This window comes from Vombatus ursinus, unplaced genomic scaffold (genome assembly GCF_900497805.2).
Source record: "Vombatus ursinus unplaced genomic scaffold, bare-nosed wombat genome assembly UNPS02014798.1, whole genome shotgun sequence".
NCBI lineage: Eukaryota > Metazoa > Chordata > Mammalia > Diprotodontia > Vombatidae > Vombatus > Vombatus ursinus.
The window spans coordinates 17,118,739-17,140,973 of record NW_020954576.1 but is presented as its reverse complement, the minus strand read 5'-3'; the positions used below and the strand labels follow the sequence as shown (position 1 = coordinate 17,140,973).

Here is a 22,235-nt window from a genome sequence, read left to right as displayed (position 1 = left end):
TATAGGCAAGGCACTGGGAATACCTGCCCTCAAAGAGATTACAGCATGGTGCCATTAAAAAAAAAAGAGTATAGTCCCAGAGGATCTGGGTTTGAATCCTGACTCTTCTATTTACTTTCTAGAAAGACAATGTGATCATAGGGATAGAGTTGGGAAGACTTAGTTTCATATCCCACCTCTGACACTCATTAGCTGTGTGATGATCATGGGCAAGTCCTTTAAACTCTCTTATACTCAGTTTCCTTATCTGTAAATATCCATAATAATCCTTCTAGCACCTATCTCAGAGGCTTTTTTTTAAAAGATCAAATTAAATAATGTATGAAAAGTGCTATATAAATATCAGTAACTGGTGTCACTTGTTTGAACTTAGAGAAGTCATTTAACCATTCTAGAACTCAGTTTCCTCATCTGAAAATGTAGGGACTAGACAAAATAATTCCTATAGATGCTTTTTGTCCTAAATCTTATGAGTCTAGTATTAATTCAGGAAAGATCACATCTACCATGGGTTTGAGAGTTTGCTTCACACAGCATGTGTACTGCCCTGACATTCTTTAAATGGCAGGTCTACATGAAGTCATATCCTACTCTGTCCCTTAAACATACAGCTCTGCCAGAAACCAGAATCTGGAAAGGTTGTGAACAATATTGCCAAATCCTTTCCTTTCCTCCAGAAGGGATATTGATTAAAACACACACACACACACACAAGAAAATAAATAACAATTTGTTTCTTTATCTTCAGTAAGAATTTTTATTCATAGTCAAGACATTTTCCTGGCAACAACACGAGCTTCAGTTTTATAATCTAATATTCTAGAAATTGCTGTTTGCATATTTCTTAAGGAGTTCTTCATTCCCAACAGGAAGAGGTAGGTGATGTAGCTTGTGCAACCTAATTTTTGTTCAATAGAGAGAAAAACTTCTGAAATATTAGAATGGCTGAAAAATTGAATGAGTTCCCTTGAGAAACTCATAGGTTTATAGAATTATATGAAAGGGACTTTAGAGGTCCTTCAGTCAAGCTCATTTTAAAGATGAGTAAACTGAGTCCTAGAGAGGTTATGTGTCTTGCGCAAGTTTACAAAATAGAGAGTTCCCTGTCATTGGAAGTATTCAAGCAGAGGTTAAAGGACTGCTTGGCAGAGGTCTTGTAGTACAGGAATTCTTAAGATTTCAGGGAGTATTTGAATTTGTATAGAAAAATACATCTTATTTCAATATATTGATTTCATTTGTCATTTTATGTACTTTATTTTTTCCTTTTAGAATATTATTGTTTATCTTGACTCCTTGGTCAAACAGTTTAACTTTATGTTGTCTTCTTTTCTTGAATCCCTTGCCCCTTTATCCTGCCACCAGTCTTGCCCTGCCATATCCCAGCCTTAGATTACTCTCACTATTTCATGCCTTCACTTCTACTCAGGTGCTGGAGAAGGTCATGAAACCATGCTGAATTGATCCACTGCAAATGGTACTTCACAGCTGTAAACAACCCCTTTTACACCTCTTAATTGACTCACTATCTCAATCACTAGCTTAGCTTTTCCAAACCTTTTCATCTCTTCCCAAACCTCTCATAATCCTCTCCCACAAAGCTCAGAATTTTGCCTCATATTTCTCTGAAAAAATTGAGGTCATTTGCAGAGAGCTCTGCCTTTTCCTCTCCTCTTAATTTTAATTCTCTTAGATGCCTTCTGCCACTGTCTCCTTCACCTGTCTCACAGGAAGTGATGCCATTCCATTCGTCTTTTTCAGCAAATTACCTACCTTATCATCATCACTTTTACTTATCTTCAGTCTCTTCCAGTCCTCTGTCTGCTTCCTCCTACCTACAAACACGCCCCTATCTCCCCATTTCCTCAAAAAAATTTGAATTAATCCATCTATCCCTGCTAGTCAGTGGTCCATATCTGTCCTCCACTTTGTGGCTAAGGTCCTTGAAAAGGCTGACTATAGTCAGTGTCCCAAATTCCTTTCTTATTCTCCTCATGTAACTTCTTCAAAAATGACAAACGAAACAAATGAAGAGAGAATAAGGAAACTTGATCTAAAATGCTCACTTAAATATACTTATTATGCTACTCAAACTGTGGAGAATATTTTAAAACTTGGCCTCTAATGATTAGTTTGATTTCCATAAAATTTTTTGACTAATTGCTAGAAGTCATAATTATCACTGGTCACCTTAATGGAAAGGTTTATCTCTGGTAATTCAGCAGACTTTTAAACTAATTATTAAATTGAATTAATTAGCTAATTGATTAGTCAATGTAAAAACCTTTATCAAGGGTATTACCAGAAGCTGTGCTATGCCCTGGTGATACAAATATGGAAAGCACAACAGTCCCTTCCCTCAAGGAGCTTATATTCTAATTGGGGAAGACAAAACACATAAGGAAATAGGAGCCAGGGAGAGGGGTGTTTAAGTTAGCAAAGTCACAGGGGTAGAGAGCAGAAACATAGATTGATTAGCTGATACATCCTTTCGATGGTAGTGTGAATTTGATTATTGTTCTCAGAGCTACAGCTAGAAACCTGGGTGGGAAAGGGGTTAGGAAAGGGTACAAGTACAAAGTTGTATGAGGGTCTAAGGCTTGGCATGAAGATGGCTGGGGAGCAACATAGTGAGTCTGGATATGTTGGACTCCAATCAGAAACCCCGGACCCCATGGGAGCCAGAATGCCAGCTCAGAGGTGGAGACAGGAATATAGGAAAATGACTTGGAGATGATCAGAAAGCAATCACCTACTATTCATATTGTATAATTTTGCTTTTCTCTTTTAGCATGAGTTTCTGTAGGAATCTATGGATTCTGCTTTATTCATGGGGGGCAGACCTATTATGTTTAAGGCATTGTGCTAGGCACTGGAAGAGATATGAAGATGAAAGCCAGCACCTGCCCCCAAAAGCATTACAATTTAGGAGGGAGCATAAGACACATATTAAAATAACTATAATACAAAGTATAATGTACAAGTTTATAACTAGAATATTATGATCATATGATGAAAATATCAACTATGTAATTAAGCATGTAGGTATATATAGTTATATGTTGTGTAACATATAGGTTATATGTACACAGTATAAAGTATAAACTATATGTAGTTATATAACATACATTATGTGTATGTGTGTGTATTTTATATATATATATATATGGTTATTTAATGAAAGTGTAGATCTATAATACAAAGTATCCTATCTTCAGTTGTGAAAATATCAATGGAGCATGTGGGCTATTCATTAATCCCTCATTCTTGCTATGTAATTGGCTCATCTTTTTGTTTTTTAACCTTTACACAACTTATTTTGTACAATTCTTAGCTGATCGTGTGTGGCTGCCTTTTCAAATCACTATGGACCTCTGTGCTGCTCTTGGTTAATCCTCAGCTTTAATCCTTCAAAAACTAAAGTGTTACATGACTCGTAGTCATAAAACACCACAAGAACATTGATTAAAAATGTAGGCCTTTGTTTCGGGGAGAAATCTAGGGTTATTAAAAGAATTCTGCAAATTTCCAAAGAAAATCTCTCCTTTTCCTCAGCTCATTGTTCATTTGTAGTGTCCAAGAAGTATAAATATTGATAGATTTATGTATAGATAAACAGCATACATAGCTAACTTATTATTAATAGTCTAAAAACAATGTGATTCTTAGCCTCTTCTCCCATGGGATGAATTACTATCTTTTCAAAGTTAACTCTTAAATTTATATATCTAGTCTTAATCTCATTCTTAAATGCTAGGCCCACATTGTCAACTGCTTCTTGGACATCTTCACTTGGTTTTCTTGTAGGCATCTCAAATTCAAAATATCCCAAACAGATCTCATTACCTTTTGCCCTCTATCTTCCCCTCTTTCAAACTTCCCTGTTTCTGTTGAAGACACTACCATCCTTCTATTAACTTTAGAGTCAATCTTGATTATTTTCTGTCCTCTATTCCCTAAAATGTATAGTTGTCAAATTCTATAAATTACACCTCCAGAAAATCTCTTACATCAATTTCCCTTCTCTTCACTTACATGATCATTATCTTACTACAGGTCATTACCCTGCCTCCCTCACCTCCAATGATGTCCTAGTCCAGATCTGCATAATTTTTCTGTTATATCATTCGGAACACATCTATAATTAATGCATTTTCTCTCATGCTCTTTCCATCTACTGGCATTGATAACTGGCTTCCCCTAGATGACACTGCATCACTGGTCACTTTTCCCCATAGTGGCTTCATTTTTATTTATACCTGTGACTCAAAGATTTAAGTGCCGAGTCAGAATTCTTCTTGTTCTCCTATGTCTATTTCAGATGCACCACCCTCACTGGGCAATCTTTCCTCCTTTGAGATGCATGTAATTCAAATTTATTACCTAATCCAAGTTTTAGTAGCCATCGCCTTTTGCCTAGTCCAATCTCTCTAATCCATCCTTCACATAGCTACAAAAATAATATTCTTAAGGTTAAAATTGGACCATGTTACTAGAATAATGGCACAGTAAAAAGAACACTGAGTTGGTAGTCAGAAAACTTGGGCTCAGTTAGAATCCCTACTCTACTATTTACTATGTGTGTGACTTTAGCTAAATCACTTAACCTTTATGGGTCTCAGTTTTCTCATATGTAAAATTAATTTAGTGGACTGGATTAAATGACCTTTATTCCTATGATCTCAGCTCAAAAATATTCAATGGCTCCCTATTTCCTCTAGAATTGAGTACAAACTCATCATTTCCTTGAGGAGCTAACTCTGAATTTAATTTTTTTTGATAATCCCAGCCCCTAACACAGTGCCTAGCACATGATAGGTGCTTAATAAGTGCTTATTGATTGATTATAGTAACCCCCAGACTGGATTCTACCTATCTTTCCAGGCTTATTTCACATTATTTTCAACATTCTGTCCAATTTGGACTATTGATCTTTCTCTTATTTGGAATTCTATCTAAGTGCCTTCCTGAACTTGAACAAATCATCTGCCATACCTGACATGCACTCTCTCCCTTATGTTACCTCAAAGATCGTCAGGATCAAGTGCTTTAGGAAGTCTTTTTTAGTCTTTTACCCACCACCAATTGCTAGTATGATGTCTCCTTCCTCAAATATCTTTAGCAATGATTTTTTTTTTACTTTTCCATTACAATCATTTCTAAACATGTCACTCCTTTTACCTGATGAACAATCCCTTTAAGTGAAGAGCAAAATAAGAAAGAGGAAAAAAAAGAGTAGTTCAGAAAAACCAATCAATTTATCAAACAAATCTGACAGCTTATGCAAAATAACAGACCTATAGCTCCCCATCTCTGAAAACAGGGAGGTATATTTTCACAGCTCTTCTCCAGAGCCAGGTTTATTTTGCATTTTAGTGATGTAGTAATAAGTTTCATGACTTTACTTTGTCAATTTGCTTTGCTATAGTCATTATATACACTGTTTTCCTGGTTTTGCTTACTAACCTCTGTATCACTTCATATCCACAGCAAATTTGTTTCTGTTCCCCAGTTGATGGTCTTCTACTTTGTTTCAAGTTCTTTGCTATCACAGAAATTGTTGCTATAAACATTTGTGAGTATGTGGAATCTTCATTTTTATCTTTCACTTTTGTTGAGGGTATATGCCTAACGGTTGGAACTCTAGACCAAAGGGCATGAACTTTTTATCCCTTTTTAAATAATTTCAAATTGCTTCCTAGAATGGTTGGACCAAATTCACAGTACCACCAACAGTGTGTCTTAAATACCTTTTTAAAATATGTATGTGTAAATGTTATGTCTTTTTTTCCAAAAGTAAAAGGTAACCAAGGGCTATTTCATTATTCTGTTTGTGTCCCCAGTACTTAGCAAAATGTTTTGTCATGAACATAGTAAGCACTTAATCAATGCTTACTGGACTTAATTGAATTTGATGCCTGAGAGTAGCAAGTACTAGCATTACTTGCATTACTTTCTGACATACTCTTCTCAGAAAACCCGAAGAATGGGCTGAAATATTTAAGTTTCTTGATGGCCTTGAGCAGGAATGAGGAATTAGCTCCTGAAAGGGGCATATTTGAATTTTCTCTTTCTTCAGTGGCAACTGTCTGATAAGGAGCTGAGTAGGAGAAAAATAGCCACAAAATGGACAGCACCAAAGCAAAAGAATCATCTGTGTGTGTATATGTGTATGTGACTCATGAAGTAGGTTATTTTACATTCTATAATTGAAAGTTGGAGTGTTGCTTATTGAATAAGAGGCATTTCTTAAAAACCTGTATCACTTGGTTTATGGAAACCAATTTGCTTTGTTTATTTTTTTCCACTTACATCAACACCAAGTCAATTATCCTGTGAGGAGCCAACAGTGTTGTATTGCGGATGGGAATTTCATTGATATTGCTCTTGCTTTTGTGTTTGCCCTTGTGCCTCATGGAGCTCAGCTCTTTCAGATTATAAATGCCTTGAATTAATAAAGTGCTTTCTCCTAAAAATGTATAGGGCTTTTCCCACTCTACTTACTCAGCATCACCTCATGAGATGATTGTGTAGCAGGAACATACTTCTTATCCTTGTTCATAACTATGAAGAAACTGAGGTACCTAGAATTAGATTATTTCTCAACAAACTGTAAGTAGGAGAGCTCTAACTCTGATCAGCCAGGCTTTAAGTTTAGTGGCCCATTTATTAGGCTCTACTGCCTTTCAGGAAAATCAGGCCCTTAGATATACTCTGCGTTTTAGTCACTTGAAAATCTAATATAGCTAAAATACAATTATATAGGTTTTGGACCCTAAGGAAATGCTTCTAGGGCAAGATAAGTAAAAGCGATATATTAGAGAGGGTCTAAAACATTCTCTACTTTTCACACATTTCCTTCTCTCTATCTTTGAAAATCATAACTATCCTTAAAAGTTAATCTATAATACAACCTCTTTCATGGAGCATATCCTTATCATTCTAAATAAAAATGACCTCTGAACTTCTATGGCTTTTATTGTCTGAACCACTCAAAGGCAGAATGGCATAGCAGAATGAAAGCTAACCTCAGAACCAGGTCACCTGGATTCAAATTGTCCCACCAATGGCACATACTGTTTGTGTGACCCTAGGGAAGCTACTCAACTCTGCAGTACTATAGGCAGCTAAGACCATACATTCACAGTTCCACCTACAGCATATTAATGTGCCTATCTCCCCATAGCTCCTCCAACACTGACTTTTCATTTTATGTTATCTTTGCCAGTTTATAGTGCCTCTTTTTCTTTCCATGTCATCAAAGAGTAAGGTAAGCCAAGGACTGGAAGATCAGACCTATTATGAGTAAGTGATCCATGGTTGCTTATTGCCTAAAATAATGATCTTTTGCATGATGAAGGGAGAAAGATTGATGAGGTATATAGCCAGAAATGTACCTACCACACTGCTTATATCTCACCATTTTTCCCACTCATGGTAGAATATCATTATAAAGTACCTCATATAATTGATTTTGATACTATGCTTAAAAAAAAAATCAGACATGATTTCATCTATGTAAGAACTCCAAGAAGAATCTTCTCTTCTAATGCCAATTGGTACTATCTCTGCAAATTATAGTCTTAGAGAATTACTTGGGGCATTGAAAAGTGACTTGTCCAGTTTTATATTATGTGTCAAGGCAGGGTTTAAATCTAGGTATTTCTGGTTCCAGGGCCAGCCCTGTATCCACTGTGTCACACAACTTCTCAATTACTGTATACTGTAATTCAGTCAATGAATATTAAGCACCTACTACATGAAAAGTTTTATGCTAAGAGTCAGAGATATAAAGACCAAAAAAAAAAAAAGAATCTCTGTTCTCAAGAAGCTTATATTCTATCAGGGGAGATGACATGTATGAAATAAATATACATCTAATAAATTAAAAAGTCACTTATGGAAGGAGGTCACCAGCAGTTGATGGAATCAGGAAAAGCTTTGTGTATGTTTCTTGAGTTTAAACTTGAAAGAAGTGAGGGACTCCATGTGGTAGAAATGAATGCCTGGAGTCAGGAGATGTCATGTGAGAGGCCACTGTCACTGCATCACAGAGTACATGGTGGGGGTGGGGGTGTAAAAGGAGCAAAACACTAGAAAGATAGGGGAGAGCAAAGTTATGATAGGTTTAAAAGCTAAAAACAGGATTTTATATTTAATTTTAGGGACAATATTGTGGGTAACATGATCAGATCTTCTCTTTAGGAAGATCAGTTTTACAGCTGAGTGGATTGGAATGGGGAGAGACTTGAGGCAGAGACCAAGCAGCAGACTATTGCAGTAATTTTGAAGTGAGGTGATGAGTGCCTGCACCAGAGTGGTAGCAGTATCAAAGGAGAAAAGGAGTATATATGTGAGAGATATTATGAAGGTAAAATCGACAGAATTTGGAAACTGATTCAATATGGGGGTGGGGACAGAGAGTGAAGAGTTGAGAGTGACATCTAGAATTTTAACCTGACAGATTGGTAGTGCCTTTGAAAATAATAGGGAAGTTTGGAAGAAGGGTGAGTTTTTGGGGGCAAATAATGAGTTCAGTTTTAGAATAGTTGAGTTCAAGTTGTCTATGGGACATGAGTTTTGAGATGTCTAATAGGCAGTTGGAGATTTAAATCTGGATATTAGGAGAGACTAGGGCTGGCTAAGTAGATCTGGGCATCAGTCAGGCAATAAACATTTATTAAGCTCCTCATATTTTCCAGGCACAGTGATAAATACATAACCAACACAGAGATGATATTTGAAGGAGACAAGAAGAGGACCTAAGACAGAGCCTTGGGGCCCCCATGTTTAGTGGTAGTGAACTAAATGAGACGCAGCAAATGAGACAGAGAAGGCTCAGTCAGATAGGTAGGAGGAGAGCACCTGATTGTATGCATTGTCAGATACAGTCCCTATATCAAGAGGCTTTTGAGTAATTGTTTTCCATTGCTGTAGAGGAAGATTCAATGTCAAGGAAAAGGGAGATTCCCATCCTTCCACAGAAAGAAAGAAAGAAGAAAAGAAAAAAAAGAAAAAAAAAGTAAGATGTGGAGTGGGGAGAGTACTAGAGGTAGATATAGGATCACAGATTTAGAGCTAAAAGGGACCATAGAAGAAATGAAATCCAACTTCCTCATTTTACAAATGAGAAATAGGCTGATACAGGTTAAGTGACAAGATACTATCTCTCAGCTCTGGGCATTTTCTCTGACTGCCCCCATGTCATAATGCTTTTCCTCTTCCACTCTGCTAGCTGACTTCTCTGGCTTCCTTTAAATCCCAATTAAAAACCCATCTTTTACTAGAAGCCTTCCTTAACCCTTCTTAATGCTAGTGCTTTCCCTAGGTTAACTATTTCCTATTACTCATATATATGTATACACTTACATATATACATACATATATATGTGTACACACACACACACACACACACACACACACACATTCTTGCATGCTTTCTTTTTAGAGTGTAAGTTCCTTGAGAGTAGGGGCTGTCTTTTCCCTCTTTTTTTTTATCCCTAGGGCTTAGCAGCAGTGCTTGGAACATAGTAGGTGCATAATAAACATTTATGGATTGATTGACTAAAACAGACAATGTTAATTTGTGGTTCTCTGTTTCTATTTGATTTTGACACCACTGGTTTGTCCTAATAACAAGGCAATTGAAAATCCTTTGGGTGATGGGAAGGGAAGGTTCAAACCTCTGATTTCATTGGTATAAGAAATTCCCAATGGGGAAATTTTTTACCAATGCATATGTGTAGCTCTTCTTCAGTTCATATTTTTGGAATGTTGATTGAGGCACTGAGAGGTTAAATGACTTGCCCAGGGTACACAGCTAATATGTGTGAGAAGTGGGACTTGTACCTGAATTTTTTGATTCTGAGGCTATCTCTATCCATTATGCAATCCTACCTTTTCATTAATCCATGGTAGTGGATTTATGCAGTGCTTTAAGTTTTCAGAGCTAAGATCAGCTTTCATAAGCAAAAAGAAAGAACAGTAATAAAAAAGGATATGGTATACAGTTAAGGAGATTGAATCCTGAATTATCAAAACAAGCTATTAAAATTTTTTAAAAATTGGAAATGGATGACAGAAATGACATAGGCATTATAATAATAATAATTTAATTCAGAAGTTCAGCTAACGTAAATTAATTACTACAAGAACAAAACAAAATCAGAAAACACCTTAGTCAGCAAACATTCCACTTATTTGCCAAATGGAGAGAAATGGCTGCCAAAAGCAACATCAAATTACAATATTAACTTGTTTGTAAAATCTAACAAAGAAAGATGATTGTGAAGAGTATTGTGTTGTAAGATAGAGAGTAGTGGAGGGTAAAACCAGTCTAAAGAAAGCTTAGCAAGATATCAACTAAGCCAAGCCATCCTAAAGGCATTCAAGGGTGAAAATGGAAAGAGAACTATCAAGAAAAATGTAAAAGATTTGTAAAAGTAATTTCAACAATCTCTTTTCTCTATCAAGGATAGTAGGATCACTCCATTTAGATATTACAGTTTCTGAGGTGTTTACAGAGGAAGTAAAAATGGCAGTAAAGAGAACAAAGACAGATTTGGATTAGGTGTGTATAGAGGAGATCAGAAGGTGATATAGTCTCCAGGATGATGAGGAACTGATTTACAAAGGAAAGGAAAACAATAAAGGCATGGGAGAAAAAGGTAGACCTTATTTTTTTTTTAAAATAGTGATTAAGAAAACTTCAACAATTACCAACCTTTATGTATATTTATTTTCTCATCTATACAAAATCTTCATGATGGTCATCCATATACAAATTGAGGGCATTCTTGATGAGGGCATTAGTAAGTAATACTAATCATTTTTGCAAGTGATCTTCACTGATGGACTGCATTTTTACCATCTTACAATGGACTGAAAGATATAGAAAATTTAAGATTACATTTTCCTTATTACATATGGATTATGAAGAAGTATTCTACTCAGTTGAACAAAATGCTGCCTTATGTTCTCTTTTTCAACAAGATATCTCTCATGAATATATCAAAATAACCTAGGAAGTTTGGGAAATATAACTACAGAAACAATCCTGTTCAATGACCTTCTAACAATAAGCATCAGGTGAGATACAAAAGACAGAGATGTTTACTCAGCAAAAGTATTTTTCACTGTAATGGAGGCAATCCATCACAAAATCCAGGCTGAGGAAGAATTTTCTATGGATGGTGAGGTCCTCCAGTTCCTCTTATTTACAGATGACACTGTGTTTATTGCATCAAGCTCCAAGACATTGTAGAGCTTCTTGAAGGAGATCTGCAATCTCACAAAGGAGTTTGGTCTCTACATCCACAGAGGAAAGACCACACGGATGATAAACGTCTATTGTCCAGATTTCAATCTGCATCTAAATAGACATCCGATAGAACTTTTCTGACATTATGTACCAGATATCCCAAAAGTCTTAGTGCAACTTGAATCTTCAAACTGCACTAAGACTTTTGGGACACCCTATATTTTTAGGACAAACAATGAATATGGACAATAAGCTGGGCCCAGAATTGAATAGGAAGAGAGTGAGCTGGATTGATTTGTGGGAAGTGCAAAGCATTTTTACTGATTCCATAAAAGCAGAGGCCTATCTTTGCAATACAATAATTTTATTGATGCAGCTTTGGAATGGGTTTCTTTAGGCATCCTTCTTTTCTCCTACAGCCCCATCCTTATATACTTACTCTGGCAAGGGAAGAACTCCTTGACTCACACTGAGCCCTCTTGATCTTTAAATATTCTTGATTCCCAAATTACTTTGAGGCAATGTCTTCATTTTTCACTGAACTATAAAGTAATTTCACACGTTTAAAGACTCAGATTGAGAAGACACATTCAAGGTCAGCTGTAGGAGCCTAAAACAGTCTCAATAAGGAAAACCTATGATTTCCTAGGATGTCCTATTCTACTTTTGGACTATTTGGTTAGGAAATATTTCCTTACTTTGGTCCAAAGACCACTTGTCTACTCAACTTCGACCTGAAGAAAACTATGATGATCCTTTCTCCTCTTCCAAGTTTTCTCTCCTCCAGATTAAAAATGAATTATTTATTAATATTATTATTGTTATTATTTTTTTTCCACCAATCCTTGTATGGCATGTTTTTGAGTCCCCTTACCATGCTACCCACCCTACTTCTTTTGTGCTTTAGTTTATAAATGCCCTTCTACACTATAACACCCAGAACTGTGTATCATCATATCCTCTATGTGGTGTAAGCAAGGTAAAAGACATGTACTGTAATCTATCTTGTTCTAGGAATTATGACTCTTTTAATGCAGCATAAGATGACAGTAGCCTTTCTAGTTGCATGTCACATTTTAACTCATATTGAGCTTGCAAGCCACTAAAATCTCTAGGGATTATTCACATGGATTATTGTTTAGCCATTCCTTTTCCATTCTGGAGTTGTGTATATTAGTTGATATTTTGAAACCAAATATGGGATTTTCTATTTACCCTTCTTAAGTTTCTTGGTGTAGGACATGGAGAGCTACTTTGGAGTCAGGAGGACCAGGGTTTCAGTCCTGTTTCTGGCACATACTGGTGTATGATTTTGGGCAAATCACTTAACTTCTCATTGCTCTAGACAACTATCTAAGACTCCATGTTGCAGAGAAGATGCTGATCCAGATTGGCAGAGGTCCTTATCCCTATCCCTAATTTACTTCTTGTTTTATCTTGTTGAGAAATTTTTAAAGAACCTGAATGTGTTATCTAATGTGTCAATTATTTCTCCAGATTTTGTATCACCTACATATGTAAGAGGCATGCTACCTATGCTTTCATCCAAGCCATTGATAAGAATGTTGAAAAGTACAGAACCAAGAATAGATCCCTTCACTAGTGACCTACCTCTTGGGTGACATCAGTAATCCTCAGGTCTGGTCACTGAACCGGTTTACAATCCCCCAAACTGTACTCTGATCCAGCCCACATCTTTTAACTTCATTGCAGGATTCTGGAGAAAGTGTCTAATACATTTTAAAGTATTGGACATATGTGAATGATTATTATACCATGAGGATTTGTCAAATGACATTGAAATCCAGGCATATTGTGTTTGTGGTATTCCCATGATTCATCAGTCTAGTAAACCTGTCATAGAAAGAAAATGAGGTTAGTCTGGCATTATTCTTGATGAACCTATGCTGCCTTGAAGTCATCATTTCCTTGCTACAATCTCACAAACCATCCTTTAAAAAGCCAGGAATCACTGTTAAGCTTGGTGGCTTCTAGTTTTCAGAACATACTTTCTCCCCCCCCCCCTTTTTTAAAGAAGTCAGACATCCATGCTATAGTAGCTCTTGCAAGAGAGTTAATGACAATTAATTGGAAAGAATCCTGATGAATCATCCCATGGTCTCTCCTTCCCCCGCCTCTTGCGGGTTATAGAAGTGGTAGAAAGTTGGGATGAAAGGAGGTGGATGTGGGGGAGAAAGTTACTTTGCGTGGATGTAGTCAAATAAGATAAATATTCTAAAATGTTTTCTCCCTTTTCAAATAGCTCACAGGTGACAGAATTTTCACCCTTAAGTTGACCAAAATTACTTTCATTCTACTTCTTGGGAAGCCTGTATTGCTGCATACAATCTGGATTAGATCAGTTCGTAGTCTTTCCCTACCCCCAACCCCCCTCATTTCCAGGTTGTCTCCCGATCTGGGGACTGACATAAAGAATTATTGTATCATTTATGTGAAATTGTATTCATTAAAAATAATAGTAACTGTAATGCAGTTAGTTGATTACCTCTGATTACTACCTGAGCACACCCACATCAGGCTAGGGAGAAAAACTACCAGTTGGATTGAGCCCTCCATGCCTAAAGCCATTTCCTTTCTTTGCCGTTTGCTCTCAGCAGCGCCGAACTCCATTACTTCCTACAGTATTAAAAGCAAAGATATGCGACAGGAAGAAGTGGAGAAGACAAGCAGAGCAGAAACGCGCTTCAATGGGTTTCTGGCCCAGCTCCTACTTAAAGGGAAAGGTGGTGTAGTGAGGGGAGGCAGGCAGGCAGGCAGTCGACGGACGGCAGAGGCAGCTGCAGCCACGCCAACCAGAACCAGCACCTTTGGACGCTGCTCTCGTCCACGTGACTATTCTCTTCCCTCCTCGCCTCCTCCCTGCCCTGGGCAGTCGCGCGCACAGGCCAGGGCGTCTCAAGCTCCTGCACGCGCTCGCTTTACCAGTCCTGGGGAAAAGGGAGCGAGCGAGCGAGCGAGTGAAGGAAAGAACGAACGGAGAGAGCTGCTGGAGCTGTTCCTGCAAAGCCAGCCGAAGAGGGTGGCTGGGAGGGAGGGGCACTAGGAGAGGAGGTCGCAGCATCAGGAGCAGCGCGGTTCTGCATTTTCTATGTGATGAAGGTTCATTGCATTTCTCCTCCGTTTGCTGCTAGCTGACACTCAACTGCACCCAGTGCGCACCAGAGAGGAGACGCCGCGGTGCCGTGACCTTGGCCGAGGAGGTAAATAGAAGGTGGTAAGAGGGGAGGAGGGAGAGGAAGTAGAGGAGCCCTCCCTGTTACCCCCACCCCCCACCCTTTTCCCCAATCTGACACTATGTGAAGCGTGTACGTTTGCAGTGCGTTGGGAGTCGGCTACTGCTGAGTCTATATCTTTCTCACTGGGGCTGCTGTTGCCGCCTTCCGTGGCGCTGTCCACGGTTCTGAAAGCGCTGGCTTGGGCTTTGGCGGCTTCATTGCAGGGCAAACAGACTCGCCTGCCATTTGCTGCTTCCGTGATCGAGTCAAGCAAAGAGATTTGGGGGTTGGTTGTTTGTCTCCTCCTTTGTTGATTGCTCTGACAGTTAGATTTCTACTGATAATTGCCCAGGTAGCCATCAGAATTGTTTTCTCCTTCTTGGTTGCCGAATCCTGACTGTGGCTGAGGCACATTCTAATGTTTTCCTGCAAAGATTTAACTAGACCGTGCTCCGACTTCTTTTAAAGTAGTGTGGGGCAAAAAGGAGCAGATAGCTGACACTGAGATAAAGTGAAACTAGGTGACCAGGACAAGCAGAAATGTGCTGTATTTCTCTTCCTGTAGGAGCCCCAGGTGTAAAAAGAGAAAATACACGTGCTAATGAATTGCACAGTAATATGGGTCTCTTATTTATATGTCTAGGGTAGACCAGGCACCTGAGAAGCTGTATGGGGGGGGTGGGGGGGGCGCCGCGGAAAGAGTGATGGTTTATGTTGCCCTACAGACCTTTTTGGAAAATAAAATCAAGTGGAAATGCAATTAGTTGTAATGAAAAAAAAAGATCCTCCTTTTAGTACTTAGATGAAAGTGCTATTTTTTAAAAAATAACATGAGCATTCAATACTTCTTCAAGTGATTCCTCTTTTTTAAGTCTTAATTAAAATAGGAATCAGCTGAATATATAGGATCCAAAAGTGGTAACTATTCATAATCACTAAGGTTACTTGAAGCTTGCTTCTGTATGTTGTAGCTATATTAATGTTACAGTTCATTAAGTTTTCACTGTATGCTGTCTTTTCTTCTACCACAGTGCCAGAGTAGAAATATTCTAAAGTTAGCTTTCGGATGAGTGATTTTTTAAAAAAATTAAGATAGAAAGGGTCAAATAACCACCACTTGTGAATCATAGAAGTCTCATTGGGATCTCTCTTACTTTTTTTCAGTGGCAAGTTGATAATTCCATTATTTAAGAGCCTTTCTGATTTGGGGTGACATGGCACAGGGAAATAATTATGGACAGAGCAGCAATGGGGTGGCTGATGAATCACCCAACATGCTTGTGTACAGAAAGGTAAGGATTTCTTCTTTTCCTTGGGTAAAGAGAGACTTCTGACATTTGTCTAATTCTTTTTTTGTTTGATCTACTTACGTAAATGAAATAACTACTAGGAATGTGAAAAAATATGATATATAAAAGTAATAAGTATTCAATAATAATTCTATTAATACAAAGATGAAATAAATGTTATTAGACAGTCATTCTTTCTTAGATAAGTTTTCCTGAATATTTTACATAGATTGATCTACTGATCTGTTATGATAGCTGCAGATTCTTGCATCCCAACTTTTTTTGGGAGGCACACATGATTATTATTAAATAATCATCTAACAGTTATTTTATCTCTGCTATGATTAACCTAAACCTTTCAAATTTTAGCAAGTGCATGGTACACTCAATATTTACTAGTATTTTAATTTGAGGAATAAATATAGACTAGGCTGCAGCTTTATGGTGATGAATTAAAGTGTAAAATTTCTGGCGTCTATGTGAATGTGAAGATTAGTTATTTTTACTTCCTAAGCCAACTAATCCTTGTACTTGATATTAGCTTGAATCTAGTGTTTATTTTGTCCTGTTTGTAGAGATTGATTTTCTATGACCCTGAATCTATTATGAAAAACAAAAAGAACTTTTGTATATCAAAATAGATTTGATAGTTCTACTCATTCTTTAGGAATGATATCAGCAACAAGCTTCTAGACCTTGAACTACAGTGATGAAAATGTGTTTGACAACCATGTATGTTTGCAAATAGTTGCTTAGATGACTTCATTTCAACTATAACCAACAATCTTAATAAAATAAGGGAGCAGTATTTAAGTCCTCCATCCAGTATGTTTACCATTGCATTTTATGCTGGTGTTATTTCAGAAATATTTTGTCTGGAGTACTTACACTGGGAAATATCTTAAGATGTAAAACTCACATTAAGAAAGGTAAAGAGGTACAGTTAACTTTAACGTAAGGATAATTTTAAAAGTCTAAGCAGTACAAGAGAGAATAAGCAGTTTACTGAGGCATTATCAAAGATGACTACAAATGAGAATTTGAAAACTACATCTGGCCTACATTTGAATTTGCCTTTTAGCTCATGACCAAGAAAAAGTGGAAAAAGTTTTTGAAAATAGTTATAATTGTTTTTCTAACGCAGAGATATGTAGATGTTATGGTACAGTTAATGAATTGCTTTTTTTCTCCAGTCTTTCAAACATTATCATACTTTATACCTGGTATATATGTTTTGGCTGGAGGTAGGAACAAATGAATCTACAAAGTAAGAAGGTGAAGTTGAGAAATAATTTGTCTCAATCTGGATAAATCAAGCAAAGAAAGTCCACTTGGGATTTAAATAGTTCATATTGGATGCCCCCATCCTTTTAGTCCATTTTGCTGTGTGCTAGGTAGAGATATGCTTTAGGTAATTAAAAAAAAAAAAAACCTTTGTTGAAGGTGTGTTGTCTTTGAAAAATTTCGCTTCCTTCCTTATTTTCTTGTTTCCTTTCTTTCCTTCCTTCCTTCCTTTCATGGCTCAGGTAAGGCTAGCACTTTAAAGAGTACCTGAACTATGCAATATTATCAAGGGTATTTAGGCATGTAGAATACAAAAGTCTGGACTTTAAAACTTAAGGCTTTAAAGTTTAGCCAAAAAAAAGTTACTTTTTTTGGGACTGAAATAAATTCATTTTTTGTCTTCCTTTGGGAAATTAAAGGTCCAAATACTCAGCAATGTAAAGTTTATCAATTTTAAAAAGATAATAAATGTCTCAGATTTCTTTTCCTATAAAAATATTACATGGTGAAAAGATATGAAGATAGTTTGAGAATTAATTGAGTTTTAATTTAAATTAAACATACATTATTTATATCATCTCCTATGGTACTATATCTTAATGGACAGAAACTGATGAATTCTGAGAGAGTAGAATGAAATCCCATTCTTTCAGACTTTCACAAATAATATAGGATTATAACCATCATGACCTACCTCCTTCATTGATTGACTTCTTTAATTCATTGTTGAAGTTTAATGGTATATAGAATTTACTTTTTACAAGTATTTTACTTTCTTTTTAGCAGTCAGAGGAGGAACCTTATTTCAGATGTGGTAATCTTAATCACTAATATTTATGGAATTTCTCTGGTTGTCTAGTGGTGTTATATAGATGTGTGTTTTATATGTGATTTGCATCACAATTTCCAATTGTTAGATAATATTTAATAATACAAAATGAAAGCAGATTCTGGTTAATATCTACTGGCAATTTAAAAATATAGGCATGTATACAAGACACAGCAGGAAGTATAGGTAACACATACTTTTGTCTTATATTGGATTCTATATTCTCTTACAGTAGAGAAGCATTTGTACTTTGACAGAAATAGTCAGGAAGGACATAAGTTGAGCACGCACATTATGGTGTTTCCACTATTTTACCATCACAGATTCACAAGTTCTTTATAGAAAATTCTTATTAATCAGGAAATAAAACCAAGAATTTGAAGAGAAGTCTGATACTACAGTTCATCATTCTCTATCAGGAGAGGAAATGGACAGATAAATTGCAGTTATAATGACTCACATCAATTTTCCACTTTTATTTCGTTGTTGCAACCCAGTTCTTGAAAGCGTGTTTTGAACAAGAAATAGCCAGCACCACACAGTACTTTTTGCTCCCATATGTCACATTTTGGTTATTGAGCTTAGTATTGTGATAATTATTCCTACTCAGAATACCAGTATGTTTGTGTATGTTATTTATACTTCATTTTCATTGCTACTTACAAAGACTGGTCCTTACAAGTGTTCTGTGAAGATGAAAGGAATGGGTAGTTAACAAAGTGAAGCAACACAATAAAGAACTCATGTAGTATTTCAGATAATTGGATGTTTGGAGTTGTTGCTTCCCTTTTGACCAGTTTTCCCATTATGATTATCCTAATGTAGATAGTAGAGTGATGTTGTGCACAGACTAGGAAAAACTGCAGAGCTTATTATTTTTTAATTTAAAGGTGAAGTTCAAACTCATGAAGAATGTGTAACAACATAAAGCTTAACTTCTAAGCAAAGATAAGCATACACTGGTAATTGACAGAAAACAATTGTGATTTCATAAAATTAAACCAAACTGGTACTGCAAACTAGTATATAATGTGTAGTTACAACGTCTCTAGCTCTTTTGAAGGGCATCTTCAAAGATCTAGACCAATATATGAGAGGTAGCTTTAAAATCCCAGTCAGACAATTTTTTTTAATTGGCCAGTTACCCCTGATTTTGATGCTATCTTTTCTTGGATAAGGAAATTACATAGGATGTGTATTATTACTTATTTGGATACATATTGAGAGGGAATGTGGTTTAGTGGAAAGAAAGGGGTCAAGAGAGGCCTGAATTCAGATACTGTCTTTGATGCTTACAAGCTATGTGATCATGGGCAAATCAATTGGCCTCAGTTTCCTCATCTGTAAAATGGACATAATAATACTGGTAGTCTCTATCCCAGAGTGGTTAATGAGGATGAAATAGAATAATGTATGTGATATTCTTTGAAAATATAAACTATTGTAAACAAATATAAGCATAAATGTAAGCTATTATTAATCTACAAAACTGAAATGCATCTGAGACATGTGAGCCTCCATCCAGGCAAGTTGCTGGTTATAATGCTAATATTTACCTCCTCTTAAAGAGAGACAATCAGCTTTGGGTTTCCCTGGAAACACAACAGCCTTTCAGAGGTACATGGACTGATGGTAATCTCTAGAGTTCCATTCTAGCTTGATGTGAATAGAATTATTTCCAGGGATCTTTCCAGATATTGCCCTAACTCCCTAAGTGAAACTGAATATATAGGATGGCTAAACTAGACTCTAGAGCATAAAGCAAGATGCCTGATGGCATGGCCTTTGGCCAACAGACTACCCACTTGCATGTCACCTCCTGTTCTAGTAGCTGACTTCCCACCATTTGCGATAATGATTTTCTTGAGGAACTTGATGTCAAGATTTCATGTTTGCTGAAGTGTTGGCTTTTCTCAGGGAAGCATATTAGAAATGAACAATATATTTCTGATATCATTGCAACAACTGTTTGTGCTCCTGCTGTTATGAAACAGGTTGAAATGTTTCCTTAATTCAACATTTTACAGGGATTAATATGCTTTTCTGAAACATCACAACTACCAAATTCACAACAGCATACTTTTTATCTTTTCTGTCTCTATTAACAATAAATAAACACCAACCAAACCTTGAGATGATTATGAAGTTTTTGCATTAGATGTTATATGAGTTGCCACAACTGCAGATTTTGAAAGAGAAAACATAAGATCCCTATGATCTTAACAGCAAAAGTCAAGACTTTTGTCTAATATTTATGGCTCCAATTCCATTGATGTCAATGTCTACAGCAAGACTTGAGGGTGAAGGCAATTCACAGGCAGAGATGCTGTTTTATCTGATATTCTAGAGGGGATAGTAACAGAGAAATGATTGAAATTTGAGGGTTCTATTTTACTGTGTGTAGTTCTATTTTTTATTTTCTGTGAGCTCTTGGGTGAGGCAGGCTTAATCCAGTGTTTCCTCTTTACCATCTGTGAAATGAAGAATGTGATAATGTCCCAACCTTGGAGTGGATTGGATAGTAAGCTCATGGGTTGGTTATGTCTTTGGCTGCTTGTTCAATTTTGCAGCCCAAACAAGCACTGAATTTAGTTATCATTCAGTGACACATTGGACAAGAGGTCAGAGTTCTTTGCTGATTAACTTTGCTGATTCAGATGTCATATAAGGTCAGAAAGATTCATTCTTGGAACCATTTTGCCCCTAGATGTGAAGGCATAGCCAATCCCAAAGTAAAATGATTAGAAATAATTTCTCAAAGAAACTGTGACAATCAGAACTGGCCACTTTAGCCTTCCTGGGACTAGATGAGATGGGTGTTTTCTACAAGTGCTCAATGTATTTTTTTCCAGCCCTTATCTTCTAGATAAGGAGTTAACCACACTGGCAGAGTTTTAGACCTCACTTTTTTCTCATATTTCAAAACTTCTTTAATCATATTTGAAGCCTTTGCAACAATGATTTGTTTAGAATTTGAGCAACTGAAGTGTGGATAGGGAGTGGATTTCTTCCCAATGTGACATAGACCGCTTAGTAAACCTCTCAGTTTAAGAAATAAAATAACTCTTACACTTGGAAAGGGTGATTTTTTTTTTTTACTTCTCCAGGTTCCTAAATCAGGTGAGGGAAGTCTGGATGCTTTATGGAAGGTGTGCTGTGAGCTATGTAGCAGAGGGCTGGGGCTGGGGTGGGAGGTAGATAGTAACTGATTTAGTATTTGGCTGTGTAGAGTACTCTCCTTGTTCTTGGCAAAGCACTAGATATACTCATTACTTTAAATTAACTTATACAGTAATGCCTTTCTTTGAAATTTTGTTTTTCCTTTTCCTATGGAGAAGCAGCTTCAAATAATTCAAATTTCAATAAAACTGATTGAGACCTGTTTTTCCTTTGTGAAATGATTGTTGCCAATATTTACATTGTGGTAGGGTAGGACAATGGTCTGTGACATTTCCACCCACAGGAAGCAGATGGAACTCTTTCTGAATGATAATATGATGATGAACATTGGACAATAATTAACTTGAGATCAGCACAGGAAAGCCCTCGGTAGATAAACTCTTTCCTTGCCATTAGTTTTTATGTTTGTCAATGCTGTTTGTAAGATTTAGATAAGGATTTATAGCCTGATTTTTTTTCATCCACTGTCTTCCACTTCCAATTTTTCTCTTCTAATAGGTCAGAAAGTACAGAAATAATAAAAAATCTAGGGATTTTATTGACTTCTAATAGTTTTAATAGTTTTTTTGAATTGTCAAAAGCAGTATTTTTAGTTTGCATGGGTAATGGAATATAATAGTTATAGAAATAATGAAATGTATGGTGATTGAAATATTTAGTGCCTGAATTTATAGTGCCCTTTTAAAATATAGGATTGTTGAAAATAACAATGCAAATAACTGGCATGCATTCTAATTTTTATGCCAACAGTAAAAAGACATTTGAATGTCAGGGTTACAGTAACTTCCATTTTAACATAATGTCAACCTAATTATAAAATAATTGTGTATGATATAGCTAGTGCCCCAGTTTCTCAGAAGAAATAGTCCTAAATTTCCCTCCCACTTGCCTTAGGAAATATAAAAAATTAAGCAGTCTTTTAAAAAATCATTCTCTCTTGTGTCCAATTCAATCAACTAAGAAACTTGGGACATTGGGATCTTGATAGACAGTCCTCATAGTGAGTGCCCTGATTTCAGTTTTATGGCTATGGTTTCAACTTCATGGATGTTACTACTTTGAGTGAAACTTGATAATGAATGAGGAATAGCATCTGGAAGAGAAGTTATTGAATCTTCTGAAAGGGTCAACAGTAAGAAGAATGTCAGCCTTGTAGA

At 36.5% G+C, this 22,235-nt stretch overlaps 1 protein-coding gene across 1 annotated transcript in view; it reads left to right on the top strand.

Moving 5' to 3' along the window:
- The first annotated feature begins 14,359 nt into the window (after positions 1-14,359).
- LOC114049853 (regulator of G-protein signaling 7-like) overlaps positions 14,360-22,235 on the top strand; it is a 633,475-nt gene continuing 625,599 nt past the window's right edge. Inside the window, exons 1-2 of the mRNA XM_027871288.1 lie at positions 14,360-14,481; positions 15,661-15,788. Of these exons, the coding sequence (XP_027727089.1) occupies positions 15,711-15,788 (78 nt within the window). The 5' untranslated portion in view covers positions 14,360-14,481; positions 15,661-15,710. The remainder of the gene's footprint in view (positions 14,482-15,660; positions 15,789-22,235) is intronic.